This window comes from Panulirus ornatus, chromosome 55, assembly GCF_036320965.1.
Source record: "Panulirus ornatus isolate Po-2019 chromosome 55, ASM3632096v1, whole genome shotgun sequence".
In the NCBI taxonomy this organism is placed as follows: domain Eukaryota; kingdom Metazoa; phylum Arthropoda; class Malacostraca; order Decapoda; family Palinuridae; genus Panulirus; species Panulirus ornatus.
In genome coordinates, this window is record NC_092278.1 from 22237857 (window position 1) to 22255038 (window position 17182).

At 37.7% G+C, this 17182-nt stretch overlaps 1 protein-coding gene across 7 annotated transcripts in view; it reads left to right on the forward strand.

Annotated features, from left to right (window-relative positions):
• The window catches only part of LOC139765547 (anoctamin-1-like), a 98065-nt gene that overhangs the window by 59627 nt on the left and 21256 nt on the right, over positions 1-17182 (forward strand). For all 7 annotated transcript variants that reach the window (XM_071693081.1, XM_071693083.1, XM_071693084.1 and 4 more), the window contains one exon: positions 14642-14847. In XM_071693081.1, coding sequence (XP_071549182.1) covers positions 14642-14847 — 206 coding nt within the window. The remainder of the gene's footprint in view (positions 1-14641; positions 14848-17182) is intronic.

The following is a 17182-nucleotide window of genomic DNA, read 5'->3' on the forward strand; positions in this document are numbered from 1 at the left end:
TAGAAGATACTTTATGGTGCTGAACAAGTGCATATTGAGCAGGGAGGGAAACCTCAAAATAGTCAGTGGAACTTGCCTGTGGATGATGGGCTTTGGTTTTTGTGCATTATACATGACAAATAGAGTACATGTGAACAAAAGATGCCACTGTTCATTTGTAACTGGCATTACCAAGCTAAGGTGGAGAATGACAAGCAGGTTTGGAAAAAATGAGTTTGCCAGGATTGGGGTTGGTGCATGCAAATGCCTGTCCCATCTCAGAGGAAGAAAAAAGAATATTAAGTCTATAGTTTTCTAAGGTTTTTATGGTCTAGTCATGTTCTAGACTTCTGAATGTCTTTTGTTTAATCTCTCCACATATGTGCCATGCCAACCATAAACATTATTTTCTTGAAATCAGTTTGAATCTGAATTGTCACTTTATGCAGAATTTTTCATTCTTGTGTTATGATGATTTTTATTTTATTACGTTTGAATTTCCTAAGAAAAGTGGTGGCTGTTATTGATTGGTTATTTAGGATTTTTATTGTATGTATGGTTAGTTGTGAGCTGCCTGAGGAATGGCAAAATGTGTGTACGTGTATAATGCCATTGTTTAAAGGAAAGGGAGACAAAAGTTAGTGTTTGAACTACAGAGGTATGATTTTCTTGAGTGTATGTGGCAAGTTTAAGTTGTATGGGAGAATGGTGATTTCAAAGGTGAAGGCATGTGGAGGGTATTAGAATGGGGAGGGACAATGTTGTTTCAGGAGTGTTAGATGAGTGTGGATCAGGTGTTTGCTTTGAATTCAAGAATGTGTGAGAAGGGGAGACAGGATTTGTATTTGGCATGAATGGATCTAGAGAAGCTTCTAGCAACAGTGAGAGAGTTTCTATCAAGAGTGTAAGGCATGTGTATGGGTAGGAAGAGAGGAAATTGGGTAGTTCCATGTGAAGATGGGTCTTTGGTAGGGGTTTTTAATGTCACCATGGCTGTTTAATTTGTTTATGGTTGGGATGGTGAAGGAATGGAAATTCAAAAGTCTTGGAGAGAAGGGCAGTCTGCAGTCTGCAGGTGGTGAGGGGTCCTGGGAAGTGAGTCACTTGTCTGCTGATGACATATCTCTGGTTGGAAATTTTAGTGAGTTTGTTAGAATGTGTGAAATGAGGAAGTTGAGTGTAAATATGAATAAAAGCATGGTTATGTAGGTTTAGCAGGGCAGAGGGACAGGTTAGTTGTGATGTCTGCATGAATGGAACTATAAAAGTGAAAGCGAGTCATAGGGTGGGTGAGAGGATGGAGGGTCTTGAGAGCATTGAGGAATGTGTGGAAAGAATAGGTATGTGGGAAGGCAAAAACGTGTTTGTTTGAAGGTATAGGAGTCCCACCGATTTTGTATCGACTATGAGGCATGGGCTATGGATGAGGATGTGTGGAGGAGGGTGGAAGTGTTGGAAATAAATTAGACGTTTAAGGACTGTGTGTGGCGTGAGGTGGTTCATTTGAGTAAGGGTAAGAGAGAGGAGTGGTAATAAGAAGAGTGTGGTTAAGAGAGCTGATGAGGATGTGGTGGAATGGTTTAGACATATGGACAGAATGAATGAAGAGAGGTTGACAGAGAGGATCCATGTGTCATAAGTGAAAGGGAAAAGAAGAGGGAGACCGAACTCACAGAGCCTGGTTGTGGATAGGGATACATGATAACTAAAGGACACCTATCTCTGTTTGTTCCTGGTGGTACCTCATTAATGTGGGAAATCATGGACAAGTGCAAAAGAAAGAAAGATTTTATTGCAATATGGATTGTTTTTCTCAATTGTCATAATATTGTTCAGGATTTTTTTCAAGTTTTTGAACGTGTTTCAATGCACCTTATGTAGATGTTCATCTAATGCTTAAGAAAAAGAATGTAATGGTATATTATAATTCCGTATTGAATAATATGAAATGCCTGTAGCATACATTTATATCATGAGCTGCAGTTTCCTTATATGTTAGCTGAAATTTATAAGAAAATTGAAGTGATTTTATGCCATTGTTAAGGTAAAGTGGGTAATACCCATTAAAGAAGAAGAGATAGCAGAGAGTAGGTTGTAATGTTTGAATGAGAACTTAGTTGGTTATGCACCCCAAGATCCCCTCATTGGAGCTCTTGCAGCATCAAGGCTGTGCTGTGCTCCATACAGGAGCAGGGTAAGTCAGGATATTTAGGACAGTGTGGACTTTGACAATCCCTTTTTGCCCATTGACATTGGTGATACAGCCTCATCTTGGTTTTATGACTTGCGGGTGGAGTTTGGGAACATTTCTGGATGAGAATGTCATTTTGAATAGAAAAAGCTCAAAGAATCTTCATATCAAAATATACTTAATGTTTAGTTTTACATATTGAGCTCATGATTGCTGGTAAAGCACCTATTGCTAACACCAAGAAGATTGTTCATGCTCTCAGTGGTACCTATATTGCACAGAATCACCACATCATTGATTCCCCAATGTTTTTACATTTGTCTGACTAATACTGCTTCCAAGTCACATTTCTTAGTCATTTCCTTCCTACCCTATCAGTGAATCTCCCCATCCTTTGCTTCATCACCTATATCCTTAATTGGATAGTTAGTTCTCAGAACTTGCTCATCATTTCTCTCTATCCTCATGTTTTACGTTTCCCTCTTTGGTTACTGTTAAGAATGATCTTAGTCCAGGTATATGATTCTTGAGAAGGAATCTTTTTCTTCCAGGGTGTATTTGCTAGGAAAACTCATTCATTTAATTTTTTTCTTAGAGCAAGCAAGTGAATTTTTTTTTCATTGGAACAAAAATATCCAAAGAATATTGTTTAAGCATTGCTATTATTTTCATGATTTTCAAGTGTGTTGATGGTAAGCATCCAAAGTATTTAAAAGGGCTTCTTATGCACCACCTACTTTAAATGGGGAAAAGCTTTTATAGCAGTTCAGGCATATATATAGTATCTGATAATATGAAGACAGTGTTTTCAACTGTTATGAAGATTTTGTTTAGGAAATATTTATGGAAAGAGTAGTCATAAAAGTTTGATCAATTTTTTTCCAATATGACTTGAACAAAACATACCCCAATCAGAGGTCATCTCAAAAGAGGAAGAAATAAGAGAAAAAAATTGTAGAAATTAATCAGGGCTCCACAGGTGCTTGTAGACCTGACTTTCAACCCTTAAACTCCTCCAGATGTACATCTTTGTGAGGTGAGCACTTTCTCTAAACACAGATATCTGCTTTGAATTTCTTACCTCCACTGTATTTGAAGGCTGTCCTCCGGATGTAGGTAGTTATTGAGTTGGCAGTGTGCAATGATTTTCCCCACTGTCTGTCAAAATTTAGTTATGCCAAAGAGAGTACTAAGAAGGAAATTAAGCATCTCTAGCTAGATTTATAGGCCTAGACAGGTGTTGATCCTGAATTAGTTAACGATGATGATCTGTCTACGGTTCGTCTGAACATTCCTAAGAGTTTTCTGGGGAGGAAATTTAGATTTATACAACCAGGCAGATTTGGATTTCTTGGTGATGATCTGTTTTTGGATTGTTTGGACGGTAATTTTATGTCATTGACTCTCCCAGCATTTAAAGCATTCCTTGTATAAGTGGAGACAGTGTTTGCCCCACACCACTACCTGACTTTGATGACATTACACTTGACTGTGAAGCTGGTAATTTTACAACTTTCATTTTTTACTTCTGACTGGTCAGCCAAGGGCAACCCTGTGATTTGAGGTCGTCAAGTATTGGTAATAAGGCTAATGCAGACATTGGGAATGAAAGTGGTGAGGTGGACTAATTTATTGTTTTAATGAAAATTTTATAAAAACTAAAACAGATAGAAATGAACGAATACGTAAATCGTAAATATATGAGAATGAGAAGAGGGAATTCTCCACTTGGCTGGGTAGAAAAATGTAACAATGAAAGAATACTATTTTTCTTAATTTTGTATGGTGATGCTTCACGTTGAAAAACTGGACTTGCATGAGTATTTGTCAGAACATTCCCATATTCAGACTAATTTTTACAAAAGTGATACTGGATATGAAGGCAAGCAGGCAAGTATAACATGTTTATGTTAGCACAGCTGTCATCACATCAGACTTTTACAATTTTTCTGTTGTGAAAAAGATGATTAATAATCACAATCTGAAATATATATTAAATATGCATGTTGGCAGCTGACTTAACACTTCAGCCTCACTTCCACAGTTCTTAGCACTTTTTGTCTGTTTGACTACAGAACTTCAAATTATCATGATGGTAGTTGTAGACAGAGTACACTTCTAAAGTGATTTGCTTCTATGTTGTATGGATATCTTTGAAACTGAAACGTTCAGTTCATTTTGAATGCAACTTGATAAATGTGAAATCTCAGGGTGGAAAAGGAAAGCAGACTAAGAAAGTAAGGGGCTAAAAGTAGAATAAGCCAAGAAGATGGGAAGAGAGGATTCCATAGGTTAGCTGTTCAGGGGAAGAATTTGTCATAATGGTCAATCCTCAAGTGGCTGGTCATTACAAGAACTTGGAATCAGTTACATAGTCATTAAGGGGAAGAGAATATTCAAAGGTGTTGTAGTGGAATGCATAGTTGCAGAATTATAGAAAATTGTGTTGCATTGTGCAGTAAATGTGATTGCTTGGAAAATATCTTGCATGACACTAGATTGAATAAATTTTGTAATTGGTATCATTTTTGTATACCCTGCAGAGCATTATACAGTTCAAAATACTGTCACATGTAAAGCAGGGCTTGTGGAAAAATATTATAATTGAGTGGTTGATTTATGAGAGTAAACATTTGGTAGGGTACAATGTGATGAAATGAGTAACACACTGCATTTAGAGTGTAAAAGCATGGTGTAGATTTTACACATTGAAAGAATAGGTTGTGTGTTACCAAAAGTGATTTGATAGGTCTGACCACATTTGTACAGAAACTCAGACTAACTAACCCTATGTTGCCACTGTACCTTATTGCACATTATAACTTTAATACCAGCTTGTAACAACTTCCTTGTAGAGTAACAAAGAGTTGGTGTATGGATGGCAGTCATTTTCTTTGAGGTAGGAAGATCTACTTCATAAATACTATTGAGTTAGAATTATATTTGATTTTGATATAGTTTCAGGTTTCATGTTTTTCCCATATGAAAATTGTTGATTGCAAATTTGCAGACTACTGTAGGTGATAATTTTCAAGTCATTTATGAATACTGCTGATCATTATAAAAGTTAAGCTAGAACTTTATCAGCTCCAATATTATTTTTTTGTCAGTAGTCCAGTTTCTCACAACTGATAGGGCTAGTCTGGGTAATTTTTTTTTTAGTACTCTGTATATGAAAGCTGGTAATCCAGTAGTGACAGCTGGTGTGCATACCTTACACTAGATTTCCACAACAGGTTTAAGCCATCCGCTCATTCCCATGGGATGCACACCAAGTTACCTAAGTATGGGTAAGCAATAAACAGTGAAAGAGTGGTTTGGTCACCTCCATTCCCAGCTTTATTTACCCCTAGTAAGCTTATAAGTCAGTTGATGCTTATTGTGTCATACAGAATTTGTATTGTCATTGATATATGGTGTACATAAACTTCCTATCCCAATTTGTACTGTTTTAAGTCATCACCAAAACTATTATAAAGGACTTTAGACAAGGCCAAACTTTTTTTTTAGGGGTTTTGGTTTATGTTGTGTTCAGGCAAATACAGTAGAGATGTGTGTACTTCAGTTTATGGTTACTGGGGATTTACGTGGTGGAAAACCACATTTAGGTATTTTTTACTTTGAAAATGTTTTGATAGCTTTAGATTTCTCCATTGTGCTGTATGTGATGATTTATAGATTACTTTCAGTGTGAGACAGTTAAAAAAAATTGAGATATACTTTTATTGTGAAAAGTATGTTGTTTCTGTTTTGTTGGTGCTGTTATTCCTGATGTTATCTTGATACTGTTAGAAGGGGGTGAAGAAGGTAGAAGTGCTGATTGAAATACTGGTAGAAACTGCAGACATATCAGATGCATTTTTTGAGATCAAAGAAAGCTAGAATTTGCATATATAGTTAAGGCATAAATAAATGACTGGTAATGGTTAGAGGGATGCATGATAATGAGGAGGAGGATTTGCCCATATAATCCATAACATTTCAAATACACAGTCAGTGTTTTCTCCCTTCAAGTTGTGCAAAAAACAGCAAATTGCCCATTTTATATGATTTATTGAGAGGTACACAAAAATTTCTAAACTTAAACTTTTTTTTTCAAATCACAAAAGGACGTACAGTTATTGAGTGAATACATATTGGGTTTTCAATCATTGCTTTTTGCTTATGATTGATTATTGTCTTTGATGTAGGCAGCTGTCAAAAGTTGAATTATTTTGATTTTTTGCTGACATTTGGGCATATATTTTACTTTAAGTGAGGACTGTTGAATTATTTACCAACAAGAGTAATTGAAAGTAACACCATAGAGACATTTAGAATAGACTTGACAAATGGTATGCTGGAAATCCTCAATTGATACCATTTGCACCTGTGTAGATACAGTATTTTTTATATATCGACAGAGCTCGGTCTTACATGAAAGACCTTTGTGTTTGATCTCTTCTTTTATCAAGAACAGCATTGAAAAGACCCAGTTGTATGTTCTGTTTGCTCTTGCTTGTTTTCTTTGCAAGTATGGCGAAAGATGATCTCAACCCTAAAGTAGGTTATTGTTTTGATAACAGTATTCATAGTTATGTGTGGTAGGGAAGGGAGAATTCTACTTCCATATTCCCTGACTAGTGTTGTAGGCAACTAAAGGGGGCAGAAGCAGAGGGCTGGAAACCCTTCCCCTCTTGTATTTTACCTTCTCAACAGTGGAACAAAAGGAGCCAAGCAAGGAGTGTTCATCCTCCCGGAAAACACAGGCTGGGGTGTCTAAATGTCTGTGGATATTACCAAGAAGAGAGGAGAGATAAGCATATTTTTTGAGGAGAGAACCCTTGTTTTTCTGGCACTGAGTGAAATGAAGCTCAAGGGTAATGGGGAAGAATGCTTTGGAAATGTCTAAAGAGTAGAATCAGAGTTTTGGGAGTGTTAAAAACTGTAAGGAAGTGAATTCTAGACTGATTTGGGTAGAAATTAAAATAGATGGCAAAAAATGGGTGAATATCATTATGGCTTTTGCACATGGCCATTAGAAGAAAGTTCATGAGAGACAAGTATTCTAGGAGCATCTGAGTGAGTGTGTTATCAGTTTTGATGCAGGAAACCATGTATTAGTGATGGGAGTCTGGAATGCGGTGAGTTTTGTGGCAGTTAAAGGTGTAATTGGAAGGTGTCAGGTATGCAGTATTATGAATGGAAATGTTGTAGTTTCTGTAGCTGTGTGCTGAAAAAGGTTTGGTAATTGGGAATACCTGGTTTAAAAAGAGGGACATACACAAGTGTATGTATGTGAGTAGGAAAGATGGTCAGTGGGCATTATTAGATTACATATTAATTGACAGGTGTGTAAAAGAGAGACTTTTGGATGTAAACATGCTGAGAGGGGCAGTTGGTGGCATGTTTCATCCCTATCTTGTGGAGGCAGGGGTGAAGATTTTTAGAGGTTTTAGAAAAAGAGGAAACAGTATTGTTGAGAAGAGAATGGTGAAAGTAGGTGAGCCTGAAAAAAAAGAATTGCATGAAGAAATACAAGGGGAGATTGTATGTAAATAGCAAAAGGTGAGAGTAATCGAAGCAAGGAGAGGTGATGAGGAATGGGAGGTACTAAGAGAAGCATTACTAGCATATGCAAGAGATGCTTGTGGCATTTGAAAGATGGGAGGTTGGCAGATTAGAAAGGGTAGTGAATGATGGGATGAAGAAGTAAAGTTGCTAGTGAAAGAGAAAAAGGAGGCGTTTGGGCAATACTTATAGGGAAGGAGTACAAATGATTGGGTGATGTATAAGAGAAATCGGCAAGAGGTCAAGAAGGTGCAGGGGTTGAAAATGAGGGCAAATGACAGTTGGGGTGAGTGAGTATCAGTAAACTTTAGGGAAAATAAGATGACATTTTGGAAAAAGGTTGATAATGTGTGAAAAACAAGGGAGCAAATAGGAATATTGGTGAATTGGGCAAAAGGGAAATGGTAACTGGTAGTGATGAAGTGTGGAGATGGAGTGAGGATTTTGAAGAACTCTTTAATGTGGTTGATGAGAGGGTGACAGATGTAGGGTGTTTAGGTTGGAGTGGTTTGCAAAGTGAGGGAGTTGTGGAGTGTGGTTTGGTGAAGAGAAAAGAGGTTGTGAAAGCCTTACAAAGGATGGAATGTGGCAAAGTGGCTGAGTGGATGGTATTGACATTGAATCTAAGAAAGTGGGTGACTATGTTGATTGGCTGGTTAGAATTTTCATTGTTTGTATGGAGCATGATGAGGTGCCTGGGGATTGTCAGAAGGCATATATAGTGCCATTGTATAAAGGTAGGGAGAATAAAGGTCATGGTTCAAACTCCAGAGATATAAATTTGTTGAGTGTCCCTGGTAAATTGCATGGGAGGGTGGTGATTGAGAGAGTGAAGGCATGTACTGAGCATCAGACTAGGGAGGAATAGTGTGCTTTAAGAAATTGTAGAGGATGTGTGCATCAGGTGTTTGCATTGAAGAATGGATGTGATAAATACTTATAGAAACGATTGGATTTGTGTGTGGCAGTTATGGATGTGGAGAAAGCATATGATAGGGTTGATAGAGTTATCATGTGGAAGATTTGAGAAATGTAAAGTTTAGGAGGAAAGCTGCTAGAAGCAGTGAGAAGTTTTTGTCAAGGGTGTGAGGCATATGTACGAGTAGGAAGAGAGGAGAATGAATGGTTCCAAGTGAAGGTTGGCCTGTGGCAGGGGTGTGTGATATCACCATAGTTATTTAATTTGTTTATAGATGAGGTGGTGAGTGAGGTGAATGCAATAGTCTTGGAAGAGGGGCTGGTATGCAGTTAGTAGTGGGTGAGAAGGCTTAGTAAGTGAGTCAGTTGTTATTCGCTAATGATACAGCACTGGTGGCAGATTCAAATGTGAAATTACAGAAGTTGGTGACTGCGTTTGGAAAGATGTGTGTGATAAAAGAAAGTTGAGAGTGAATGTGAATAAAAGCAAGGTTATTAGGTTTATCTGAGTTGAGGGACAGGTTATTGGGGTGAGTTTGAATGGAGAAAAATTGGAAAAATTGAAGTGTTTTATATACCTGGGAGTCAACTTGGCAGTGAATGGAATCATGGAAGCAAAAGTGAATCATAGAGTGGGTTAGTGGACAAAGGTTCTGGAAGCACTGAAGAATGAGTGTAAAGAAATTCTGTTGTTTAAGGCAAAATTGGATGTGTTTGAAGGTATAGTAGTACTTACATCATTATATGGATGCAAAACATGATCTGTTGATAAAACTGTGTAGAGAAAGGTTGGTGTGTCAGAACTGAAATGTTTGAGTACGGTATGTGGTGTGAGGTGGTTTGATTGAGTATGTAATGAATGGTAAGAGAGAGGTGCGGTAATAAAATGTGTGGTTATGAGGGCAGAAAAGGATGTGCTGAAATAGTTTGGACATAGAGAATGAGTGAGAAAAGGTTGAGAAAGAGGATATAAGTGTCAGAAGTGGAGGGAACAAGGAGAAAGGGGAGACCAAATTGAAGATGGAAGGATGGAGTGTAAAAGCTTTTGGGTGATTGGGGCCTGAACATGCAGGAGGTTGAAAGCCGTGTATAGGTTAGAGCGAATTGGAACGATGTGTTATACAGAGGTCAACATGCTGTCAGTGGACTGAACCAGGGCATGTGAAGTGTCTGGGCTAAATCATTGAAAGGTCTGTGGGTCCTGGTTGTGGATAGGGAGCTGTGGTTTCAGTGTAGTACATGTGACAATTAGAGAATAGATGTAAGCATGTGTGGCCTTTGTTCCTCTATTCCTGGCACTACACAGGGAACAGTTATCAAATATGAAAGGAATAGAAATTTTTTTGTATACAAGCAGTTTTCAGGACTTGTTTCATGTGAGAATGATTGTTATCTGAATAGAAAAGACAGAATATTTCTTTAGAGTTTAGATTTCGGTCTCTTGACTGTGATTTTAGGTTGAACCTTTAACCTATTGGCTGCAGCTACTAAAGGCATTTAGTGTGCTTTCAGTGCATTAAGTTTCAGTAATTAAGAAAAGAAGAGAGATTTCAAATTTTTTGTCCCATTTGAAAGAGCTTATTTTTCCCTGTGTAGTAACATGTTACTTATGCGCATGGTGAAATTATTAAATGGATAAGTGTTTAGGCTGCAATGCTGTTAGGTATAAGATGTGTTTACATCTCATTATGCAGTCATATCATAATTTACGTAAATGTATTCCATTGTATAATTCATTTACATTAATTATACAAATTATACATTATTTATATAGACTTTTCCTTGCTTGGTAAATGCAAAAACAATGTACTATCTTGCCATGGGATTTTGATTGTTGCTGACCTCCTGAGTTAAAAAGAATATGGGTGAAGGATGTGGAAACATAGTTTGAGTTGCCAGTGGTTACTTCCTGACTTCACTGCACCTGTGTTTTAGATACCCTACACCAAATACACTCTCATTCCACTGCCTGGGGCATCCTGTGCTGTATACAGCACATTAAGCGCTCAGCAGCTTATGTGTCCTCGGTCAAGAGTCAGAAGACATGATCTGGCAACACAGTTTTTGTAATCTTTTTATAATTGTATTTGAAAGTTTCAGGGCATGGATAGATTGTTGTAATAGGGATTACTGGTGGTTTAAAAGTTGGATTTTTTTATAAAGTACATATTATAGATAGATTTTAGATTTCTTACTTGAAGCATTTGAACTATTATTTGAGAAATTTAAGTATTTATAGAATATTCCTTTTCCATATATGATAATGAAACATGATACATGGTTATCTTGAAACATTTGTGTGTTTGATATGTGTTTGCCATTCTTTTTTCTGCTTATTATTTTCATTCATAAAGTATATAGTGTACTCTTCCACGTATTTTACTTCTTTATGGATTGCTAGATGAATTATTAATCAAAAGACCTGAATAAAAAAAGTCTGGCCTATGGTCTTTATTATTTGAGGAAAGAAGTCATGGAACTTGCAATTGCAGAATTTCCTCACTATTTGTATGGGTTACATTCTTGAAAAATGCCACAAATACCAAAATCTTGAATTATTACACAAAGGGATTATGGAAAAAATAAAATTAGGTGACAAGACTTTTCAGATTCCCATGATAATATTTCATTAATTTTTCATTTCACTGAAAACACTGTGGAATCTTTTCTTCTGTAGTATCCTTATACAATTGTTTTCTGATTATATGACATGAGTACTTGTGAAATGTAGCAAATATATCATTTGTCTAGGATTGTGGTAAACAAACACATGAGTTTCATTACATGGGGGCCCCGGACACTGTTGCTGTATGCAAGGTACCATAGCTCAGAAACCAATGATTGCAAAGTCCATTTTTTTTTTTTAGGATATGTACCTTAAAACATGCCCTATTAAGTCAATAGCACTTTTCTATTAGGAAGATTAAGAAAGTGAGGAAGAGCTCAGAATACAAGTAATCCATTGTGGAAGGTCATGGTGTACAAGCAGAATAATGAAATAAAAAAATAGAAAGCTGACCACTGACTTGTAAATGGTTGTAGAATTGGTACTGCAGTTATAAGATAGGCATACAAAAAATTTCTGTAAATAGTTGAATTCACAGATAATAAACCCATGAATAGTGAGGAAATGTTACATTAAAGAGAACGTACTGCCTTGAGCTAGACCCTTTTTCCTTATAATATTCTGGTGTGTTCTAATGTGTTTTGTTTGTGCTTCTTGTGTTCACTAACAATTCTTGATGGTGTTAACTAATTAGTACCATTGTACTTTTGGGAGAGATGTTTTACAGTATTCTATTTAATGCAGTGTATTACTTTATGATATTATAGTTGCTGATCTGGATTGTAAATCCCCCTTATAATTGAGAACAGCCAGACGCCACCCATCTGTTGGAAAAACATGCATCCACCACTGCATATCATTTTTTTTTTTTTGTCCTTTTTCCCTTCTTGTAACATCTTCCTTCCTTCCTTCTTGTGTAGGATCTTTTGAGAATACTGGGATAATTGTTATGAATATTCAGTACTTTGACTTTGAAAATGACAGCTACTTGGGCAGCTAATCCTTAGTATCACTGTAAGTATATATTATCATCATTATTACAGTTGCCTTAGGACCCTACTCTGAAAGGGTCCTGGTGTTACCTTTGGATCCTTTTTTCAGGGGCTGTTGCAGCCCCAAGCCTGTGCTCCACTCAGTAGCAGAAATAGAATGGACTTTAAAGTGACAAGCTTTGATGAGACTGTATTGTTTTGTCATATAATGATGATAAAGCCTTGGAAAAGGTGACTTTTTCATTTGCAGTGTAACCTCAAGCTGGCAGAGTCTGTTAAAAAAATTTTTCCACTTTCTCACTTTAGACAAAGAAAAGGCCTCATTCATGCATATCCATTCTTTTGCTGTTGTGTAATGTACTGAAACCACAGCCCCCTACGGACCTTTCTGTGGTTCCCCTGGTTGCTTCATATGCCCTGGCTCAGTCCATTGACAGCACATCATCCCCTGTATACCACAACTCTCCAATTCACTCTGTCCCACATATGCCTTTCATCCTCTTGCTTGCTCAGGCTTTGAACACTCAAAATCATGTTCAATCCATCCTTTCAACTTGAATTTGGCCATACATTTTTGTCCCCTCCACTTTTGATACATGTATTCAGTCTGTCAACCACTCTTCACGCATTTTCTCTGTATGTCCAGATTGTTTCAGTACATCCGTTTCAGCTTTCTCAACCATTCTTGTTTCATTACCACATCTCTCTCTTACCCTCATTATTTATCCAGTTAAGTCTCATCACACCACATATTGTCCTCAAACATCTCGTTTCCAACACAGTCACACACTAATGTACATTATCACCTGAACAGTATCATTGAAACTGCTCAGCCTTCAAATGTATCCATTTTCTCCTGGATAGTGACCTCTCTTTCCACACATCCCTCAATGCTTACAGAATCTTCACCCCCTCACTCATGACTTCCCTCTGCTTCCATGGTTCCGTTCTCTGCCTTTTCCACTCCTAGGTATCTAAAACACCTCTCTTCCTCCAGGTTTTTTCTTTCAAACTCATACCTGAACTGACCGGTTTCTCTGCACTGCTGAATCACATAAACTTGGTTTTTATCACATTAATCTCCAGTTTCTCCTTTCATGCCCACTCCCAAACTCAGACACCAACTTCCTCAGTTTTTCACTCAAATCTATCTCCAGCACCATGTCATCAACAAACAACAACTGAATCAATTCCTAGCCCTCCCTCACCCTCTACAGATTGCATACCTTTCCTTCTCTCCAAGACTCTTGCATTTACCCCCCTCAACCCTATCCATAAACAGTTTCAATAGTCATGGTGACATCTCATCCATTGTTGCAGGTCCACCTTTGCCCAGAACACTCTGCCTACATGATTGTTTTTTTCCCACAGGAAGCAAAGTATGTAGTGTTAGGAACAGATGGCATATGTATGTATATATTTTACTTATTATACTTGATCACTGTTTCCTACATCAGCAAGGTAGCACCAGGAAACAGATGAAGAAAGAATGGCCCATCCACTCACACGTATATATACATAAATGACCATACATGCACTTGTACATATCAGCATATACACTTTTACATACAGATACATACACATACACAGACAGATACATATATACACATGTACTCATTCATACTTGCTTGTGCACATCCATTTCTGGTGCTACCCTGTCCCACAGGGAACAGCATTGCTTTCCCCCCTGCTTCAGCGAGGTAGCTGCAGGAAAAGACAAAAAAGACTACATTTGTTCACACTCAGGCTCTAGCTATCATGTGTAATGCGCTCATACAGCAAGTATTCAAACTTCATACCATTTGCATGTTAGCATGGTATGCTGACCACTTGGCTAAATTATCCCTGGGGATAGGATAGAAAGAAAACTTCCCATATATTCCCTGCATGTCATAGAAGGCGACTAAAAGGGGAGAGAGTGTGGGGCTACAGATCCTCCCTTCCTGTTTTACTTTTCCAAAGGAAAGAATAGAGAAGGGGGCCAAGAGAGGATTTTTCCCTCTAAGGCTCAGTCATCCCTTCCTGATGCTTCCTTGCTTACATGGGAAATAGTGAATATGTATGAGAATATATATATGTATATATACACACACATATGTACATATGTGTGTGTGTGGTTTCAGTACAGTTGCATGAAAGCTAGAGATATGTATACAGATGAAGCCATTATTTGTTACTGACACCCTCTTTCGGGTGGGCAAGACAGTTAGTTGTCAGAAAAAGTTACTAGTAGTTTCCAATTTTGGCACATTATATATGACAGCTAGAGATAGGATGTGTGCATATTGTTCATTTGTATCTGACAATAGATAGCAAAAGCTGGAAAGGGAATTAGATGTAGAAGAATTATTATTTTATCAATATGTATTATTACTTACATACCAGGTATCTTGATTCCAGTGATTTTGTGTGATTTATGTAAGAGTGTATTTTGTCCTTTCACAGTGCTGCAGTATGGCTTTGTGACAATCTTTGTATCATCCTTCCCATTGGCGCCACTCTTTGCCTTCCTCAACAACATATTTGAAATGCGCCTAGATGCCAAGAAGCTTCTCACACACTTTAGGCGACCAATATCCCAGCGTGTGAAGGATATTGGTGTGTGGTTCAAGATACTAGACTCCATTGGAAAACTGGCAGTCATTACAAATGTTAGTAGTACTTTGTTAGTGTATTTTGTTAGATTTTTGTTAGTGATATGAGATTGATTTCATTCTGAAATTCAGTCATATGCTTCATTGAGTAAGCATGACATTCTCCGAACATTTGCATGTTTTTGACTGAAATAATTCACTAATGATAGTAAGTTCAACATACTGTCATTTGCCCTGTTGACTTCAGGTTATGGAGTGTCTGTTCCTTGTGCTTCAGGTAAAATAGTTTTCTTCTGTGTGAGTTTGTGATGTGGAATGAAAATGGAAGGCTCAGGATTGTGTAGCCTTACTTTAATTATAGAATTTTTGTGATTGATGATTCATTATTTGAGATGACAGTGATATGGAGCCATTACAATGCTTAGGTAAACCATAATAGAACAGCTTGAAACCTAATACATTATTGTTTGCAGTCGAGTGATTGGCATATCACTTTGGTAATATGTTTAAGAGGAAGTTGAAAGTAAATGCAAGAAAGAGCAAGTTTGTTTTCTTTAAAGGGAGAAAGTTTAGCTTGGTGAAGAATTAGTTATTCATGAGTTAGGGGTGTTTAAGAATGATAATCAGTAAGGATGGTAGTCAGAAAGCTGAAGCATGGAGAGTTTTATTACCAAGGAAAATTTGGACATGCTCTAAGCCCTTTAGCGAAAGAGGATGTAGATGAACTGTAATGTATGCAAGTATTTGTTTAAGCTCAGATGAATATTAAGAAACCATAGTTTGCCAGTGTCCACATAGATAAAAAATGATACTGATTATGATGAAAAATTTGCATAATATATTTTGAAGCAGTCAGGGTTAACCATGAGAAGTTCTTGTCAGGCTTGGTTGTGGATAGGGAGTTGTGGTTTTGATACATTATACATGTCAGCTACAGAATGGATGTGAGTAAATGCCGCCTTTCTTCGTCTGTTTCTGGTACTACCTCGCTAATGTGGGAAATGGCGTTGAAGTATGAAAAAAAGGTATATACATATATTTGGACCTGGGAAAGCAGAGTAAAGAATGTAGATGTGAGAAAGAAAATGCCAGTATGCTTCAGGCTCTCATGAAATTTTGTAATATTTTGATCAACTGTACCTCCTTCCTTGAGGGATAAACAAATGGTGCTGTATATAGGTGCCTTTTTTCATGAGCCTACCTTGCTTTGAAGAATGTATATGAGAAATACTTAGAAAAACAGATGGATTTGTATGAAGCATTAATGGATCTGGAGAAGGCACATGATAGGTTTGATAGAGATGCATTTTGGAAGGTTTTAAGAGTATACGGTGTGGGAGGTAAGTTGCTAGAAGCAGTGGAAAGGTTTTACTAAGGATGTAAGGCATGTGTTCGAGTAGGAAGAGAGGAGAGTGATTGGTTCCCAGTGAATGTCAGTTTGTGGTAGGGGTATGTGATGTCCCCATGGTTGTTTAATTTGTTTATGGATGGGGTGGTTAGGGAGGTAAATGCAAGAGTTTTAGAGAGAGGGGCAAGTATGCATTCTGTTGTGGATGAGAGGGCCTGGGAAGTGAGTCAGTTGTTGTTCACCAGTGATACAGCTGTAGTGGCTGATTTGGGTGAGAAACTGCAGGGGTTGGTGGCCAAGTTTGGAAAAGTGTGTTAAAGGAGAAAGTTGAGAGGAAATGTGAAGAAGAGCAAGGATATTAGGTTCAGTAGGGTTAGGGACAAGTTAATTGGGATGAAAGTTTGAATGGAGAAAAATTGGAGGAAGTGAAGTGTTATAAATATCTGGCAGTGGACTTTGCAGCAGATGGAACCAAGGAAGCAGAAGTGAGTCACAGGGTGGGGGAGGGGGCGAAGGTTCTGGGAGTGATGAAGAATGTGTGGAAGGAGAAAACGTTATCTTGAAGAGCAAAAATGGGTATGTTTGAAGGAATAGTAGTTCCAACTATGTTATATGGTTGCGAGGTATGGGCTATAGATAGGGTTGTATGGGGGAGGGTGGATGTGTTGGAAATGAGATGTTTGAGGACATTTTGTGGTGTGAGGTGGTTTGATCGAGTAAGTAATGAAAGGGTAAGAGAGATGTGTGGAATAAAAAGAGTATGGTTGAGAGAGCAGAAGAGGGTGTGTAGGAATGGTTTGGACATATGGAGAGAATGAGTGAGGAAAGATTGACAAAGAGGATATATGTGTCAGAGGTTAAGGGAACAAGGAGGGGGGATGCTATTTCATGTATGGCAGGGTGGCGATGGGAATGGATGAAGGCAGCAAGTATGAATATGTACATGTGTATATATGTATATGTGTGTGTATGTATATGGATGTATACGTTGAAATGTATAGGTATGTATATGTGCGTGTGTGGGCGTTTATGTATATACATGTG